The sequence below is a fragment of the Poecilia reticulata genome, chromosome 22 (genome assembly GCF_904066995.2).
Source record: "Poecilia reticulata chromosome 22, P_reticulata-male-v2, whole genome shotgun sequence".
Classification (NCBI taxonomy): Eukaryota; Metazoa; Chordata; class Actinopteri; order Cyprinodontiformes; family Poeciliidae; genus Poecilia; species Poecilia reticulata.
Genome location: NC_088851.1, coordinates 27,932,719 through 27,951,708, shown reverse-complemented (window position 1 = coordinate 27,951,708; position 18,990 = coordinate 27,932,719). Strand labels below are relative to the sequence as shown.

The window sequence follows — 18,990 nt, the reverse complement described above, 5'->3', positions numbered from 1 at the left end:
TGGAGGAACCGGAGGAGGAACTGGATATTCACGTCAACATGGACCAATGTCTGAGGAATATTGATGCATTGTTCAACCTGAACTATAAATATTGCTCTTCTATGGAAAAAAAAAATCACATTTTATTTGTATAGCCCATTTCAGCAGCAAGGAATTTCAAAGTGCTTTACATAATAAAAAAACAAAAACAACATGTGACATTGAATAAACAGTGAGAGAATCGAACCCAGGGTGTACCTAATAAAGTGGACGATAAACGTCCAGGTGTGAAGGCTGGACTAAGAAAAGGTAAAGGAGACGAGGACTGGACCGGATCATGAGGGACTTCGGTTTCTCTGTCCACCAGATATTTGGTTTGTGCCCTCGCTCCCTCTAGTGGCGACTGGCTGCCACTGACACCTGGCTGAGCTCACTCACACCTGGCTGTCATGTTTCGCTAAGCAGAACCGCTGAGAGTCCACAGGCAAAGAGACAGTCACACAGGAAGCAGATGCAAAGTCCCCACACTCGGCTGCTCTGACTGCATTAGAGAGGGAGAGTGTGTGTGTGTGTGTGTGTGTGTGTGTGTGTGTGTGGGGGGGGAATGTGGTGTGTGAGGAATGTGGTGTGTGACCATGCATCTCCTACAGCTGTCACTATGGCTGTTTCTCCTCCCTGGTCCTCACACCCTCCTGCCCTGCATGTTTTAGGTGTTTCCCTTCTGCCACCTGAACTGAATCTCTGGGTGATTAACAGGTTTCTGCAGCTCTTGATGGTCATGCAGTCATTTGAATCAGCTGTTCTGGAACAGAGGCTCATCTAAAACATGCAGAGCAGGGGGACGGTGAGGACTGGAATCGAGAAGCTCTGCACTATGGCAACATTTCTTGCTGTTTGTCCTACTCGGCGTGTGATGCTAGCTTTGGTTGTGTCCTGAGGCAGGGAGTCCTGCTAACAGCATCATTTGTGTTGACTCGGCTTCACTGTGAACAGAGAAACCTCCAGTGAGAAGCGATCTTACAGAAAGAGGAAGACGAAGCAGGAGCCGTGAGTTTCTATGAGGACGAGCTCTGGAAGACTGAGGCCTGCAGAATCAAAGTTACACATTCCTAAGTCTGGAAGGAGACATCTGGAAAACTTTAACCACAAATAGGAGGGGGGAGGAAAGGACGGGTTTCAGTTAGAGACATAACGATTTAAAGGTACAGCGACATAAAATTACACCAAGACTTTGGTCTGACAAAAGTTTTGGAGCAGAGAGAATGCTTAGAGAGAAAGAAGGCAGAATCGGTGGGAGGAAGTCTGACCAAAGTGTTTGGCCTCTTCCTTTCTCATGTTGAGTTCAGGAAGTTGACACAGAGTGAGGGAGGGCTGAAGCAGACTAACGTTTTCCTGCTGCCTCGCTGTTTTTCCCTTTTTCAGCCCGAGTGAGCAACAGGAGGAGAACCGGAGGCGGAGTTTCCCATGGAGCTGAGAGACACAGCCGTCGACTCGCCGGACTCTGGAAGCTTGATGGAGGCCAGCGGAGTTCCCCAGGACGCAGGGTGAGTTCCTGAGGGGGGCAGCATGAACCAGAGTGGGGGGCAGGTTTTGCTATGAACCGGGGAAGGGGCTCCGGAGCCCGTGGCAGCAGGAACAGATGTGATGACTCGGTGCCTCCATGTGGATCAGCAGCGGGTCCAGAACTTTCTGCTGCCTCTTGCAACTTGAACTTCAGGATAAAATCCATCAGAACTGCTGAAACGTTTTCATCAGACATTCAGAAACTTGGACGGAGACCCAGATCTGCACCAGAACTCAGTCCGGTCCAGTTTGTTCCATAATCTGATCTACAGAAAGAGAAGCTCCCTAATCCACATTTAATCTGGGAATAAATTGTTTTCATGGCTTCGTCAAAAGACATGAAAACTTCTCAATCCTGCAGACTGAGTCTGATCGCAGAACCGGATCCAGTCTGGATCCGGTTCTGCTGCCCAGCACATGATTAGTAGAACTGCATTCATCTGAGATGGGAACCTGTTAGTGGGTCGGGTCCGGTCTGTCAGAACCGCCTCTTGTTGGTAACTTTAAATTTTCAGAACATAATTTCTGGATTTCCTTCATTTCTGTTTTTAAAGTGAAAAATGTTTTGATAGAATAATCTGAACATCCATCCATCCGTTACTGATGATCAGAGTTCCTGTTCCCATGATGCATCAGTCGTTGATCCTCCTGGATCCAGATCACGAGCTCCAAAAGAGAAGGGCTCAGATTGAAGAGCAGCTCTGTTGGGTCAGGGTTCATCACGTGTTTCTTCTTCTTTACAGCTACAGCCCCCTCAGCCATTCATCCTCCTCTTCCTCCCTTCCCCCCGCCAGGCCGGGCCGGCCCCAGCCCCCGCCCCCCCTCTTAAGACCCTCCCAGCTTCCAGCGCCCCTCCCTCCTCCTCTTCCTCCTCCACTCTCTCCCATCGTCCTCTCCTCCTCTCCTCCCCCCGACCCGACCTCTGACCCTGCCCTAGCCCCTCCCCCCGGTCCGTGTCTGCTCAGCTGTTTGGACCGGCTGCTGGGGAGCGTCTCGCTGTGGCAACCCAGAGGCCTGAGTCCGGACACCGCCTCCAGGTTCCTGGAGAACCAGCCAGCAGGGGTAAGACTTTAACTGTTCCCTCTCTGATGTTCCCTTTATGTTCCCTCTAACGTTCCCCTGATGTTCTGCAGACGTTCCTGGCTCATGCTGCAGCAGATCGGGTCACCATGATCTCGGTCCGGCTGCCTGATGAAGGCGGCGCTCCGGCGGTACGCGGCGTGGCGGTCCAACAGCATCACGCCTGTATGGGTCACATGATATCAGCACAGAATGAAGCCAGTTTTTCATCATGCGGAGGGAACCTGCTGATGTAACGTCTACCTGATCCTGTTCTCAGTTGTTCACCTGGAGGGATCCTGGCTGCTCTTTGACGACGTCTTCAAGCTGATCTCCTTCTACTGCACCAGCAGGTAACACACACACACACACACACACACACACACACACACACAGGGAAGCTAAGCTAAGGCATGCTACGCTTAAGCCTGTCACAAAAAACAAATCAATTGCTTGATTTATTGTTTTTCTCTTTTCTCTCTTTTTACCAAAAACTGAATGATAAAAGTTTTGATCCTGGTGTTTTGGTCTCAACTCAACCGTTCTTGAAAGATAATTTTGTTTACACAAACTTAATAATTCATTTTATTTCTTGTTTCTGTTGTTTATTTTGGATATTTCAAATGTCTTCCAGTTCAGGTATTTAAATGTTCATTAGAATTTAAAGTTTATTGATCCTTGAGAATTTGTTCTTGCATTTTTATGTCATTATTACTATTATATATCAAAACAACAACTATGGCAATTTATCATCCAGCAAAATTTGTTATGACAGGCCTAGCTATGCTATTCGAAGCTAAGGGAAGCTAAGCTAAGGGAAGCTAAGCTAAGGGAAGCTAAGCTAAGGGAAGCTAAGCTACGGGAAGCTAAGCTACGGGAAGCTGATATAAACTGCAGGTTTTTGTTGTTAATATATTTTTTATGACCTGCTTCCTAAACAAACTAGAAATATTGGCTGATCTTGCAGATATTTCCAGTTTTACTATAATTAGTAAAACTGTAATTAGTAATTAATGTGTAAAACTGTTGACTGTCTTTAAAATCAAATGACTTAAGTTGACGGATGAGGATGCCCCGTTCTGCCAGATGATTCATCATGAGCTGTATTTCCATTTCCTCTGTGAAGATGATTATTTTGTACTTTTTAAAGTTAAAATGTGGATCCATAATAGTGTAAAGCTATTTTAATCCAGTTGTGATTTTTATTAAATTGATCCTCCAATCAGAGACATTCTTGCGATGCCATTGAAGTTACCTCTGTCTGTTGCCATGGCAACCAGGGAAGAGGACCTGGAGGTCCTTTCTGCTTTGGGTGCAGGTAAAGAAACCCGTCTGCTTCACTTCATTGTCTCTGAGGCTTTAAACATTTCCTGAATGCTTCTGCTGCAGATTTCTGGACGTCTGACCCGAATCAGAGGCCTCAGAACCCGGACCGGACCGTTCAGCCCAACTCCTACCTGTATGTCAACCCAGTGCCTGTGGAGGGGCCCAGTTCAGAAAGAAAATCCTCCGTCTCCAAGCCACAGTCCTTCCTCAGTGAAGCAGTTGCCTCCTCCCTGCAGAATGGAGAAATGTCAAAGAAATTAACTCCACAGGTCAAAGTTCCCAAACGGCCGCCCCCCCGGCCCCCCAGCCTGACTTCAGGCCTTCTCTCCTCTCCTCTCTCACCTCCAGCTACGTCTTCTGGTACTCCAGAATCTGACAGAAAAGAGGAAGGAAGAGGAGCAGTGAGTGAGAAAGAAGTGAGAAAGTCAACATCGCCTCCACCGCCGAGACCTACTGCCCCCCAGCTGCCCCAGGGGACAGTACCTCCTGCCCCCCAGCTGCCCCAGGGGACAGTACCTACTGCCCCCCAGCTGCCCCAGGGGACAGTACCTCCTGCCCCCCAGCTGCCCCAGGGGACAGTACCTCCTGCCCCTCTCCAGTGTACCTCAGGATGCCAGCTGCCAGCCAAGGAGGACGGACAAAATCTTGCAAAGAACTCTCAGGGAGAAAAGAGGAAGGAGAAATGGGGAAGTAGGGCAGGTCTGCTGGGCGAGGAGGCTGAACAGGAGGAGGCGGTGAAAAGGAAAGCGCAGGAGGAACAAGAGCTGAAGCTGGGGAAGGAGGACATGCTAAAGACCAACTCCACATCTTCTCTGGCAATAAAGAAACCGTCTCGCCCGGTCCCGCCTCCAAGGACTAAGCCGTCCCTCGCAAACTCAGCTGGGGGCTCCAACCAGGCAGCTGGGGGCTCCAACCAGGCAGCTGGAGGACCAACCGATCAGAGTGCAGGGATGAAAGTTCCCCCTCCCTCACCGACTCGGCGCCCAGATGTGTCCCTGTACTCGCCACAGGGGGCTGCTGGTCTGGCAGCTGACCTCGATTCCTGCTCAACCAGCAGCACAGAGGAAGAGGGAGAGCTTAACCAGGAGCAGGATGCAAACCCCAGGTGGGTGTTGGGGGGAGTAAGGGCCGGTTGGGGGTTTAAATCCTTCAGTCCCAGTCGAGCCTGTTCTGTGTGTCTCAACATGACAAATAATGACAGTGTTGAGGAAAATCAATCTAGTGATGCATTTGACATTTTCCTGCTTTGAGGTTTGTGTTTACTGGAGATCTACGGTGTGAAATCCAGTGTCCATCATGACTGGGTACTCCAGCACATTGCTGTCACACTTTGGTAGAAATGTGTGATGAGGATAAGTTGTTCTGGGACAAAGTGTATGACTTCATGAACCGGCTGCCTGGTGAGGAACGGCGCCAGCAGAGCGGAGGTTCAGTGATGGTCGTGGAGGTAAAGTTGAGTTCTAGTTGTTTTGGTTGTGTAGCAGTGAAGTAGCTGCACCATGCCTGGCATGCATCGATGTGTTCCCATGGCAACAGAGAAGGCTGGGGGCCATAGGGCTTTAAAACAGGGGTGCCCAACTCTTTCACCCAGGCAGACTTGGGCAAGTGAAGGTCTTGCTGTGTCGTCCATCCAGGGTTCCTGCAGACAGAAGCTGCACCAAAGCAGCCGTCAAGAGAACCCCGACCATCATGTTGGACCGAGCCCGCCACCGCCTCTCTACCGTCCTTACTGGACTCATCTGCCATGACGGCCGCCTCACCAAGCGAATCATCGAGTTGGCCAGAGACCCTGTTAGCTACTTTGGTAACCTGGTGAGTATGGTGAGGGGTCTGTGACCTTCATCGGCCCATTAACCACCTGAATCTCCTTCACCCTGAGTTCAGGTCAAGGACCACAGAGCTTTCACCCTGGAGACGATGTCCAAGCACACGACGTCCACAGAGCTTCTGCAGGAGATCAGACAGATGATGACTCAGCTGAAAAGTTACCTCCTGCAGAGCACGGAGCTGCAGGCTCTGCTGGAGCCTCAGCATCAGTACACACAAGACAAGCTGGGTAACTTTGACCTCTGGCAGCTGTCAGAGCCACTGACTGCGGCCTCTCTGTCATTTCCTGTCGTATCATGATACCGAAATATGCTTCCTGTGACTAACCAGATCATAGGCTTCTTGTGTTCAGTTTCATTTCCATAGAAGCCAGTTTGTTTTAATTCTGTTGCATTGTGGGAACTTCCAGTTAAGAGGTAGTTGCCTTTTTAATAAAACTACAATCATTGCAGTTTGTTATACGCCTCATTAAAAAAAGGGTAGAATGAGAGGCATGAGCTCCAGGCAATGTGGAAATAATTGGTGCTGTCTGCAGCAGCTAGTAGAGAGTCGATCTGTCTAGGGAGTGAATACTTCCAGCCCCTGCTGTCGACCAGGGAGTGAATACTTTCTGTGCTGTGCAGAGAGCCTGGTGGAAGCGGCTCTGTGTAAGAGCGTCCTGAAGCCGCTGAAGGAACCGATCTACCGGAGCCTGGAGAGGCTGCACACCGAGAGCCAGAGGCAGCTGGAGCAGAACCAGGTGGGACAAAATATTCACACTCCCACTGAGCCTGTGCAAAGTATTTACACCCTCAAGTTACCTGCCCCCTGACCCGCAGGCCGTGGTCCTGGCCAGCACCACCACAGCGTTGGGGATCTGCACCTCCATCCCGGAGGCGGCGGCAATGGAGCGGATCAGCCTGAAGCTGAGCAAGCTGCACCAGGAGTATTCCCCCCAGAGGAAGATCCAGCTGCTGCTGAAGGCCTGCAGGCTCATCTACCACTCCATGTCCGTCAGCTGCCCAGGTCAGAACCTCGGGTCAGAACCGCTCGGTGGTTAGATCACCCCAAAAGCAGATTAGCAGTGTTGGGTCCAAACCAGTTCCATGCAATTCTAGCTTTCTCTGGTTCAGAACCAGAACCTTGAATCAACCCATTTGGACTGTCCCATCTGTCCAGGCCGGGCCCACGGCGCTGACGACTTCCTGCCTGTGATGATGTACGTCCTGGCCCGGTCCAACATGGCCGCTCTGCAGCTGGACGTGGAATACATGATGGAGCTGATGGACCCGGCGCTCACCCAGGGCGAAGGTAGGGCAGGGGACAGTTAGTGGTCCGTCTTTCCTCCTGACTAAAGCCGCTTTTGCACTGCAGAACCCAGGCTGACGCCGGGCTGATCGTTTTTGCATTAGCACTTCCAGCCCGGCTCCCTGGAACCCAGAGAGCTGCGGTTCCGACCGGGCCGGTTTGGAGTTAGCTGTTGATTGGTTCATTAGCTGTGGGGGCGGGACAAAGACCAGACCTCTGGATCAGAGCTGGACTTTCTCCATGGCTGTCATTTCAATATGCTGCATCAATAAACTCCCGTCATAATCTGTTCTAACCCTAATCTGGATTAGATTCGCCTCTTCAGCCAAAGATTTTAACGGTAAATGTAAATAACGTTTCTCCAATGAACCAATCAGAAGTCGGCCAGGCTGTGAACGACGGGATTCCCACATCTGGCGTCGCTCCAGCTGGGAAATCCCGCCTGGCGTAGCAGAAGTTCAGCTCAGAGACATTCTGATGAGATTTTATTTTTATTTTTTTTGGTTAAATGCAGGGGTGGAAGTAGTTTTAAATTCTTGGGGTACTATGACAAAAAGTTTCTGTGCTGATTAATTTTTTTGAAGCGATAAAAGCTGGTATCTCTTGAACTGCTACAAAATAAAGCTGTATTTTCTTCAGCCCACTGGCTGTAATGTTGACACCTTGAGATGCCATGAGACCTAAATCCTGAACATCATGGCATGGAGAGCATCCCAGTTTTCCATGTCTGGCATATAACCATTCATTTTACCTTTTAAACTGGTTCTACTGGTCCTGTGTCCAGACAGAGGGATAATCAGTAGCCCAGCATCTTGACCTGTTTGTTCTGAAGATCCTGCAGCTTCTCTTCCTAACCTGGCGCCTCCTCACCCTGACTCTCATACTGACAGGAGGAACCACAGAGCTCTGTTAGGTTAAAGCTCATCTTCTGAAGTTGGGATGTTTTTCCTCCAACAGGTTCCAGAGGAATCACCTCAAACCAGATGTTGGATTTTATTTTACTGTCATTTGTGAATGATAACCTTGTTCAACCTTTATAGCTCCACTGTTGAAAATGAGAAGCGATCATTTTGGAGAAAGTCTCATCAACATCAATATTTTCACTAAATAAGAAGCAAAAACATAGTTTGATAGATGAAAAGCCTCTCAGACTCAAAGCGAGATGCCAGAGAGCAATAAAACTATTATTTTAAATTAGACGATTTAATTTCACATAATTATGGTGGTAGAAGCCGTTTGTTTGTTAAATACTTAATGAAACATATTTACCTGTTTGATGTTTGTTGTAAATGACTCACACAGATCGAGGTAATTAGTCCAAGTTTGTCGTTTATTGAACGTTCAGGAACTACGGCAGCTGTGAAGGTAAAAAACAGGCGGGAGGTAAAATAACCCTTATACTGGGTGACGTACACCCGTTGCCAAGGCAACCGCCACAGCCGAGCAGGGACTACATTAAAAACATTCAGTCCGTGACGATATCAGGTTTTCAGGCTTTATGTATTTTGCATCATTAATAAGCTCCATGAACTCAGCGGTGGCTCATTAGTTCATTTAAACTCCTGTTAGTTATTTTAATAATGGAACCGAAACGCAACACCTTGTTGAATCACTGAGATTATTATTGTTGGGTCATTCATTTCAACACGTTTTTTATTTGCTGCTGTTCTATAATAAAGTTCTGAACGTTTTCAGCCAATCAGAGGACAAGCTGCTCTCAGCCAATCAGAGGACGAGCTGCTCTCAGCCAATCAGAGGACGAGCTGCTCTCAGCCAATCAGAGGACGAGCTGCTCTCAGCCAATCAGAGGACGAGCTGCTCTCAGCCAATCAGAGGACGAGCTGCTCTCAGCCAATCAGAGGACGAGCTGCTCTCAGCCAATCAGAGGACGAGCTGCTCTCAGCCAATCAGAGGACGAGCTGCTCTCCACATGTTGCTCCGCTGCTCCAGCAGGTCCTGTGAACCCGCTGAGCCTTTCAGGGATCACAGAACCCGACCGAACCGCCCCACTTTCACCCCCGGTTAAATGTAAAGCTGAGGTAAATGTTTCCTCGTTCATGAGCCATACAGCAAAAACAGGACCGGAGACCCAAGAAGGAAACTGTTCGCCTCGGTAACCTTAGCAACGGGTCGATTTACGTGACGCATCCTGCCGAATGCAAAACGACCAGGGCCATAGCACCAACGGGACCGGGCCGAACCGGGCCGGGCTGGACCCTGCAGTGCAGAAAGGGCTGAAATGGAGTCGCAGTTCTGAACATTGAGGCTCCGTTTGGAAAGTTGGTGAAAAATGAATAATTTAGAATGTTTTATTGGCAGAAAATGGTTAATTTTCTCCATGTTCTTCATCTTTTATAATTGTCTCAGTTTATAACTAAATATTTAAATATCAAACTAAATATAAAGCTCAGAGCTAAATATTTAGTTTTAAATATTTATTTTGATGTGCAAATTCATTTGCCAATAACAGGACATGGACTGCCAAAATAAAAGCTGGTTTTCTGAAATGCTTGATAAACTCCAGCTTTCGAATCGCTTCATCATCAGCTGGTGGTGACCTTTGACCCTAAGCTGGTGGTGAGGCGTCTCCAGGTCCAGATCTCCCAACTGAACTCTGGTTTGGTCGAGGGCCTGGTCCTCAGTGACATCACTTCCTGTCCGTGTGTCTGAGGTTCCTACTACCTGACCACCACCTACGGCGCGCTGGAGCACATCAAGACGTTTGACCAGCAGAGGTCAGCGACGCGGCAGCTGAGCAGAGAGGTCCAGGACTCCATCCACCGCTGGGAGAGGCGGCGGACCCTCAACCAGGAGCGGGGCGGCCAGGACTCTGTTCGGGTACTGAGGCTTCGAGGGGATGCAGAGGGTCCAGGTGAGCTTCCTGACGTTAAAATGCTGTGGTTGTTGCCCTGCAGGACTTCCTGACTGTGTTTTGTCCTGAGATCGGCGCCAACCCGAAAACTCTGGGCGTCCTCCCCACGACGAGCATCCAGGAGCTGACCGAGCAGTGCGCCGCACGCTTTGAGCAAGGTACCGGTCTGCTTCTAGCTCCTACATGGAACAGGAAGTGACATCACTTCCTGTTCCAGAATCGAAAGCACAGCTGTGATGTGGAAAAACTTCATGACTAGTGGAAACCTTATCAGATCAAATGGACCCTCCGGGTCTGGAGGTTCTGACCCGTCCTCTCTGTCTCCCAGCCGGCTTCACGCTGAGCGTCTTTGTGGACGGGGTCCTGCAGCCTGTTGCTCCTACGGACCGGGCCCTGAATGTCAAGAACCGCTGCCAGCCTGGAGCCTACTGCTTCCTCTACCACCCCCCCGACCGGCCCAGCACCCCCCAGGTCCGGCCCGACCGACCCAATCCCCCCCAGGTCCGGACCTGTCCCTCTGCCCCGCCTCCTCCTCCGCCTGGTGAGGATCTCCAAATCATCAGTCCTGGGACACTGGAGGAGGAGGAGGAAGCCCTGATTGACCTTTAACTCCTGAGGCCTCTGAGGCAGAGCGTTGCCATGGTAACTGCATGACAGAGCAGGAATGTATTTTGACCTCAGAACTAAAGCTGAGGAGAACCTGGAGAACCGAATCTGGACCAAATGGGTCAGAACACACAGAAGGACTGGTCCAGATCCAGGTTCTGGTTCTGATGACTTGGATCGGTCTGTTCTGGGTCAAACATGTTCGGTCATTCTTTCTATAATAAAAACCAATAACCTCCCAGAATGGTTTACTGATGATGATGATGATGAAGGTTTAGTTACCAAGGAAACGTGATCGATTATGTGATCAATACATTTGATCAGATGAAATCATCATCATCCTGTTCACACAATAAATATTCATAGAAATAATCATTTAAAAGTAGTTCCTCAAAATGAATTTATTAAAACACAAATTTAAAGTTAAATTCATTAAGAGATCAAATGGTGACAATGCTGCCAAAACCAAACCACAGAATTCATTTGATCAATTATTGATCAATCTATTAATAATTGCATGAGCCAAACGACAATCTGAATCCTGATTCGCCACATTAGTGACGATCTGAGTTGGTCAGGCATCAACATCCAGATGGAGCGTTTGGCCCTGAGCTTCGCCTGGCAGGTTTTGGGCTCTCAGAGAGGCGCTGACCCACTCGGCCACCATCTGACCCACTTCCTGCCCCGCGTCCAGGACGAAGGCGTGCCGGACGCCTCGCTCACACAGCCGGATGTCTCCGTGCGGGAAGTCCCTCCTCATGTCCTGGAAGTAGCTGACCGGACACCAGTGGTCCGTGGCGCCATAATAGAAAATGAGCTGCAACAGAACCAGGCAGAACTTGGAGGTTCTGATGGAATTGGTGAGGCGGTTCTGACCCAGACCGACGGGTTCTTACCCTGTCCAGGTTCTTCTGGATGGCATCGTTGTCTCTTTCCTGAACCATCCTCATTTCCTGGCCGCCCAGGTACATGGAGTTCACTGCAACCAGAACCAGAACCATGAAGGCGAGACCCAAACAGCAGAGGGAGAACGTTCATCATGTCGGAGTTTCAGAGCATCAAACCTTCAGCAACATCCCTGAATCTCATCGTACTTCAGTCTCTGTTCAGTAATTCCTGAGCAGAGGCGGTCCTAGCCTGTTTGGTGCCCTGGGCCACCCGCCTTCCCGGCGCCCCTTGACCTCCCCCAGGGCCACGAGGGGTTTGGTGTGAAGGTCATCCAGTTTGTCCTTTTTTTTACAAAATCTTATTTTATACAAACATTTCCCTGAGCTCTAATAACTGAAACACGAGGAGTTTAAAATGTGCAGACATTCCAACGTCTTCAAATAAATTTATTAACATCCAAATCTTTAGTATCTTGTACCACATTGTCTCCAATAGAGCTTTAACATCAAACATTGAATATGTAAGAAATGAGGCCACTGTGCTGACGGTGTTATTACTGTACACTCATACTGTACTCAGTATCAACAATTTACTGAACTATAATGTTTAAGGACTTCAGTCTTGGTTTTACTCTTTCACTCTGGGCATCAACATAATTTGCAAACCTTAACTTAAGTAATTAACCTTAAACATGTGAACATAATTATCATTTGTTTCTTTGAAATTAGTTCACACTGAATGACCCACATCGCTTCTCAAACCTTTGCTATGTGGAACAGATTAACATGCCTTCAAGACGATACACAGGGCAAAGCTGGCCACCTCTACCGGCTGCCCACAGACATGAACACGCAGACGCCTCATGGAGCGGGTCAAAGGTCATGGAGCGGGCCGGCCCGTTGCTGCGATACGTCACAGCGTCGGCCATATTGGATGTGGAATATGTGCCAGTAGCTAATGCAGGTAAATGGACCGAACTTCACAAAGTGCCGTTCTACAAAGTATTTAAGTTCATTTCTGTCATTGACACATTTTCTCACACATTAATATATTTGGTAATCAGAGAAATGACTAAAGAGTTTCTAACTTTGGATGTGATTTAATAGTTTTCTGAATAAAGAGCTCAATGTTTGATAGATTCTGATCATTTTATATTGAAACTGATGAACAGAAACTTTCAGTGTTTTATTAAATAACATATTTACATAATTTAATGTACATTTAACATTTCAAGATATGAAGCAAAAAAATTTATTCCCTTTTTTTTTACAATTTATTGTAAAGACAGTAAACTGATAAATCTGTCATTGTAAAACATTAGCGACATAATTTTCTTTTTTCTGGAAAAAAACATTTATTACAGTTTGATTTGTCGACTCTGCTACTGACAGCAAAGAGTGGAAATAATTCAGAGTAAATTATGTTTATTTCATTACAAAAACTGTATTAATACACTAATACTTCAGATTGAGATATTTACAACAAAAAGTGAAAGAATAAAACATGTATTTATTATACTGGAACACTGGTCACAGTCTGCTGGTCACACTGGGAGAACTCAATGACTTCTGAGACGTCCTGGTTCACAGGCTAAAGCCAAGAATAACAGAGAAATTATCCTAAAGTTAATAGAAAATACATAAATGTTTCCTTCACATTCATAAAAAGCCATTTTCAGCATGTTGGGCTCTGACTCGTAGCATCTTTATAGCTAAACACCGACATGGAGAAGCTGAGCTGGAAACAGACTGAAGACCAGCAGCTCCAGCTCTGATCCTGACTGACCTTTACTCACTAAATCCTCTGGTTTTTAATTCACTTCTCCTCTAACAGCCGTTTCTCATCAGCTCTCATTAGAAAACAGGATGAAACGTTAGCTGCTATGCTAACAGTCAGCGGTTATATTAGCTGCTACGCTAACAATCAGCGGTTATATTAGCTGCTACGCTAACAATCAGCGGTTATATTAGCTGCTACGCTAACAATCAGCGGTTATATTAGCTGCTACGCTAACAATCAGCGGTTATATTAGCTGCTACGCTAACAATCAGCGGTTATATTAGCTGCTATGCTAACAATCAGCGGTTATATTAGCTGCTACGCTAACAATCAGCGGTTATATTAGCTGCTACGCTAACAATCAGCGGTTATATTAGCTGCTACGCTAACAATCAGCGGTTATATTAGCTGCTATGCTAACAATCAGCGGTTATATTAGCTGCTATGCTAACAATCAGCGGTTATATTAGTTGCTACGCTAAGAATCAGCGGTTATATTAGCTGCTACGCTAACAATCAGCGGTTATATTAGCTGCTATGCTAACAATCAGCGGTTATATTAGCTGCTATGCTAACAATCAGCGGTTATATTAGCTGCTACGCTAACAATCAGCGGTTATATTAGCTGCTACGCTAACAATCAGCGGTTATATTAGCTGCTACGCTAACAATCAGCGGTTATATTAGCTGCTATGCTAACAATCAGCAGTTATATTAGCTGCTATGCTAACAATCAGCGGTTATATTAGCTGCTACGCTAACAATCAGCGGTTATATTAGCTGCTACGCTAACAATCAGCGGTTATATTAGCTGCTACGCTAACAATCAGCGGTTATATTAGCTGCTACGCTAACAATCAGCGGTTATTTCGGGCCAATCTAGCTACATAGAAAATATTTTCCGGTTGTTTAGAAGCTAATTTCTGGCTGAAAGTGATTCTGATCTTTCATCCTTACCTGTGGAAGGTAATGAGAACGAATCCAGTTTGTTTCGTAAAACGGTTGACAGAAGTCCACATGACTTAAGGAGCTCCGATCCTCTGCTGCCAGATACAAGATGGCGGCGACGTAACGAAGGACTCGGCGCTCAGTGAGGCGTCAACGTATTGATGTGGTATCAGAAACAGTCACTGTTCCTGCGCATCGATAAAAACAACTGAAACGTTTGACGGCAAATAACTTGACAAAATCTGCCGCTGCATTTTTAAAATAAATCAGGAAAAGCTTCTTTGTTTGCAGCTCAGTTTTAAATTGGTTTTCTTTTAATTCAAGTGTTTTAAGATATTAAAAACTAGACATTTTCTGAAATGTTGTGTTTTTGCAGTAAAAACATTATGGTAAAAGCCAGACCACTAGATTTAGGAGGCTGCGTGATGTGAGGAAGACGCTGACCGCTCACAGAGACCCGGTAGAACCACCTGCACAGTCTCCAGAGAGCACGTCCAGCACCGGCCGCAGTACGCAGGGGTCCAGCGCCGGCACGCCGCGCAGCAGCAGGCGGACCAGCAGGGCGGCGACGCGCTGCGGCAGCAGCGACAGCAGGAAGAGCGGCAGGTAGAACAGGTAGCGCAGCTGGCACAGCACCGGGGTCATGACCTTTCCCTGCGGGCTCTGGGCCATCCGCTCAATGGTGGGGAACAGCAGCACGGCCTTCAGGACCTGCAGGAGGGCGACACGGGTCAGCGCCACCCGGACCGGACCCAGTTCTGGTTCCGGTTCTGGTTCCGGACCTCCAGCTCGGGGCTCCTCCTCATCATCTCCAGGATCATGTAGCAGCCAATGGAGTGGCCCACCAGAACCAATCGGGTTCCTCTGGGGACCCGGTCCCGGATGAAAGCCAGCTTGTGTCGGATCTGTCCGTCCAGTCCGAACACGTCCTGCCGCGCCGCCGCCGCGCCATCTGGACCGCAAGCAGACATAACCATCAGAACCGGGTCCGACCCACTTCTGCTGCCAGAACCGGACCTACCTTCTACGAGGTCCATGGAGTCCGGAGGAGCGCAGTGGCCGGCGTGGCTCACGGCCCAGACGGGCCTTCCCAGCATGCAGTGCAGCGTCCGCATGAAGCTCTCATAGAAGCCCACGACCCCGGGGTTTCCTGTGGGGACAGGAAGTACCGGTACCGGATCAGCTGATCTGGACCCCCAGCAGGAAGTTCTGACCCACCTGGGATGAGGAGCAGCAGCACTTTTTCTCCTGACAGCTGAAAAGAACCGAGTTTCAGAACCTCGGTGGCTGCTCCGATGCAGAAGAAAAACTCTGACTGGGTCTCCATCCTGGGCCTGCCGGAACCAGAACCTCCCGTTAGTCCGGTGTTCTGATCGGTGGAACTCTTAAAGTTTCCGCTTTCAAACGGACGTTGTCGTCTTTGGACCGGATCCTCTGCAGAACCTGATCATGTTATTGATTCATTTATTGAATCCAGACAGGTTCTGGACGGGTTTGGACTCCCGGCTCCACCAGGAGACTTTGGACCACAGAGAAATGATGGAGTTGAAGGTTCGCGTTGTTATCAGCTTTTATTCATCTGTGAATTCTGGACTGATTCTTGCACAAGAACCGGATCTTTTCCTGGAACAATATGTTCTCCCTGTCAGTTACGGTTCTGATTCGGGTTCTGATTTTGGTACAGAACTATATTCCCTAAATAAATAATATAATACTGAAGTAAGAAATTAAAGCAGCGAAACTGTCCCTGAACGCATCACCATGTCTAACAGCACCAACCCAGAAGTTCTCCCGGTTCTGGAGGAAACCCGGCGTTTGGACCGGTCCACCCGGAGTCTGCTCAGCCAATCTTGTAGAGTTTACCTGGTAAATACGGTCAAACGAGTTGGTCATCGATCATGATCGATCAGAGCTCTTCTTCCGGTCTGGTCATGCTACTGCTCTCTGATTGGCTAGCTAAGTTGTTGCGTTGCTGCGTTTGAGGCGCAGCAGAGACTCGGAATTTCTGCCGTCAGAACCAAAAGTGCCGAAGTCAGAAGATTCTGGATTTGATCAATTGATGTCAGACCAGCAGAAAATCCTGCTGATGGTCACGTGTTTCCCACAAAGCTGACGTTTCCATGGAGCACCGAAAGGCGCGCAAAGGTTTCTGAATGAAGAGCTGGATATCAGATGCGCCCCCTGCTGGTAAAGAGCTAAAAAAGAAAAATCTTAGGACGCCGGTGTAACACCGGTTTGGTTCTGGTTCGGTTCTCCATATTGTGTTCCGAAACTGGACCTATCATTTCATTTTTCTCCGCAAACCCAAACAGTTTTGGAGAGAAATAACAGTTGGAGCTTTACTGAATGACGACGCACCGTCTACGTCATCAGCATGTGGCGTCAGATCATCAGACGCATAGACATAATATAGAGTAGACCCCGCATTGGCTGCTCGGCCGCAGGAAATACGGCGGCCATCTTGGAGAGGTCGTCCCTCCTACTTTCTCAATCAAAACAGCAGAAGATGCCTCAGCACTGAGGATATTGTTGTTCTGATCGATGGATTATTGATGTGAGGCTCCACAGACAACATTTCACAAGTAAGATGGACATATTATTGTGTATATATTGTGATTATAATATTACTTTACTGTATTTATGTCCACCGGTGAGATACCAGCTAATATTAGCTACAGTGCTTGGTGTAATACGGGTTCAGCCGCTATGAAGGATAACTGAGATTCTGTAAATCTAAAATAATTAATTATTCTCTAACATTGACTTAGATTATCTGACACAAGAGCCTATATTAGAAATGAAACAATGTAACATATATTATAAAACTTATATTATGTGTTATAACATTCACCAGCAAAGTTTACACAGGTGGTAAAGACTATTATTTATATGTAATTCTTTCACTAGTAAGATACATCCTAAATCTTCCGTTTTTGTTTTGAAGGTTTCCTAAAGACACGATGTGAGGAAGAAGAGGGAGAATCTATAAAGAGAGACGGATTCACTGATGAATCTCACATCGGAGTTTAGACTCAATCTGCTGCTGAATCTCTGAAGATAGAACTCATCGGCTGGAAAACGATATGTATGTATATATATATACATACATACATACATACATACGTATCCAATATATATTATTCAGTATAAATCATTATTTATTTGTGTCTGTATAGTTATATAAATATATATTGATATTACTAAATAATTTATTAAATACATTCTGAACGGCTGTGTGCTTTTTAATATGCTCATCATTCATCAATATCAGAATATTCCATTCCTATTCTATTGTTATAGCCACTAAGCATATTTAAATATTCTGAACTGTGTATTAAAAACATATTTAAATAATACAATGGTTTATAAATGTAGCTTTGATAGATGTCTGAATATGGTTTCCAGTAACAAAAAAGCTGTTATGATCGATTAAATGCGCTGATACGTCATTGTGCTGCTAAACACATAACGCTGAGTGGAGTGGTGGACCGCTCCAAGATGGCCGCCCGCTCCAAGATGGCCGCCCGCTCCAAGATGGCCGCCCTGAATCTCGTCAGCGACAATAGGCGAGAGCGGCCATGAGGGTCTATCCTTATGTTATGTCTATGATCAGACGCTGTCAGGATAACATACATGCAGTGAGCATGCATGCCCGCGCATGCGCATTAAGAAGTCCGACCGTGAGCGGAGTTGTCAGTTCAGCATACGGAACAAGTTATGACGAAAATAAGTCATTCAATTGTTTATAATATGATAACTAGATAGATATTAAGAAAATATATTTAAAATAAACTAGTTGTAAAAACTTTACCATGTTCAATAATTAGGTAAAATTAATGGTGTTTCAAATAAGGAAATTCACTTCAAATTATATCCATAGTTCAATTAGCGTAATCTTTTATGTAGGATATTTCTATTGAAGCTTTATCCACTAAGTTGAATTAAAATAACTTGGCCTGTAATTCTCTATAAGTTAGAACACAGCTAGTCTGACTGCTTGTTTTTTAGACAGGGTCATAAAAACATCTGTCTTCATTCAAAAGAAAATAACACTTCTTTGTTCTTAAGAAGTTAAGTAGATTTAAAATGAAACTCGCTGAGCCTCAGGTCGGTTCCCTTCAGACTCGATGTCTGAGGAAACATCTGGAGCTTTGAGATGTTTGACATGTTGCTGCTTCTATTCAGTTCTGTCAGTTTCATTACTTGTCTAATAAATGTTGTTATGTTTTGGACGTGGAATAAACGGGTTTTGTCTTTATGGTTCAGCTGAAGAGAAAATAAAACGAGTCAAAAGGTTTTTAATTATTCCTCTTCTGATCATTTTAGCAATAGACCTGCGTTGTCATGGTTTCAGGGTGTATTTAAAGCAGGTCTGGCTGCAGTAACTACAACGCGGCCCTGAAACTCATTAACCGCAGGATGACATAAAACTGTTAATAACTTTAAATGATGATCTACGTCATGATTCTGTGTTGATGATGAAATAAAATCACTCATAATGACAGAGTCTGAGCTACAGTATGACTATCTGACAGAACACCCTCTAATCCAACACATAATAAATAACATCTGGAATGTTTATGAAGCTGTTTCACTTCATTTTATTTAGTTGAAAACTGCAACCAGAACTGAGGTGAAGCATTTCCAGCACCCTCCACCCAGCAGGGGGCGCTATAAGTAGACTTATCTTTATCTGACAGTCAAGTGTGGGATTGGAAAAATTGAAAAAACTTGTGAAAAAATGTAGAGCTGTGAATACTTGCGTAAGGAACTATTCATTGTTCATTAAAGGTCCATTAAATCTACTAAAAAAGACCCTAAAATGCATAAATTACAAAACTAAAACAGATTCATAC

At 46.5% G+C, this 18,990-nt stretch overlaps 2 protein-coding genes across 9 annotated transcripts; one reads left to right on the top strand and one right to left on the bottom strand.

Annotated features, from left to right (window-relative positions):
- The first annotated feature begins 82 nt into the window (after positions 1–82).
- On the top strand, positions 83–10,763 carry rin3 (Ras and Rab interactor 3). 6 transcript variants are annotated; one of them, XM_081603138.1, is made up of 15 exons: positions 95–1,026; positions 1,402–1,523; positions 2,286–2,604; positions 2,676–2,787; positions 2,882–2,954; positions 3,828–3,919; positions 3,991–5,032; positions 5,562–5,739; positions 5,812–5,983; positions 6,378–6,493; positions 6,573–6,759; positions 6,913–7,044; positions 9,713–9,879; positions 9,957–10,071; positions 10,242–10,763. In XM_081603138.1, exons 2-15 carry the CDS (start codon positions 1,444–1,446, stop codon positions 10,520–10,522), a joined length of 3,066 nt encoding a protein of 1,021 aa, XP_081459264.1. In that variant the 5' UTR covers positions 95–1,026; positions 1,402–1,443; the 3' UTR covers positions 10,523–10,763. The 6 variants fall into 6 exon arrangements, 3 of the variants coding, with proteins under 3 accessions (XP_081459265.1, XP_081459264.1, XP_081459263.1); XM_081603137.1 differs by having other exon boundaries at positions 95–1,181; XR_014085793.1 differs by having other exon boundaries at positions 85–1,523; positions 9,713–9,887; positions 10,242–10,275.
- A 142-nt stretch (positions 10,764–10,905) lies between these two features.
- ldah (lipid droplet associated hydrolase) lies at positions 10,906–16,491 on the bottom strand. 3 transcript variants are annotated; one of them, XM_008402943.3, is made up of 7 exons: positions 15,998–16,491; positions 15,353–15,468; positions 15,156–15,284; positions 14,917–15,086; positions 14,605–14,845; positions 11,416–11,498; positions 10,906–11,336 (listed from the first exon to the last, which is right to left on the bottom strand). In XM_008402943.3, exons 2-7 carry the CDS (start codon positions 15,459–15,461, stop codon positions 11,094–11,096), a joined length of 975 nt encoding a protein of 324 aa, XP_008401165.1. In that variant the 5' UTR covers positions 15,462–15,468; positions 15,998–16,491; the 3' UTR covers positions 10,906–11,093. The 3 variants fall into 3 exon arrangements, with proteins under 3 accessions (XP_008401165.1, XP_008401164.1, XP_008401166.1); XM_008402942.3 differs by having other exon boundaries at positions 15,353–16,491; XM_008402944.3 differs by lacking the exon at positions 15,353–15,468.
- Between the last annotated feature and the right edge of the window lie 2,499 nt (positions 16,492–18,990).

Coding starts and splice junctions, on each gene's coding strand:
- ldah (XM_008402942.3), bottom strand. CDS start 15,461: ATGGAGACCCAGTCAGAGTTTTTCTTCTGCATCGGAGCAGCCACCGAG. Junction 15,285..15,352: donor GCTGCTGCTCCTCATCCCAG/GTGGGTCAGAAC, acceptor CTGTCCCCACAG/GAAACCCCGGGGTCGTGGGC. Junction 11,499..14,604: donor GCTCTCTGGAGACTGTGCAG/GTGGTTCTACCG, acceptor TTCTGGTTGCAG/TGAACTCCATGTACCTGGGC.
- rin3 (XM_081603138.1), top strand. CDS start 1,444: ATGGAGCTGAGAGACACAGCCGTCGACTCGCCGGACTCTGGAAGCTTG. Junction 5,984..6,377: donor GTACACACAAGACAAGCTGG/GTAACTTTGACC, acceptor TGTGCTGTGCAG/AGAGCCTGGTGGAAGCGGCT. Junction 6,760..6,912: donor CATGTCCGTCAGCTGCCCAG/GTCAGAACCTCG, acceptor CCATCTGTCCAG/GCCGGGCCCACGGCGCTGAC.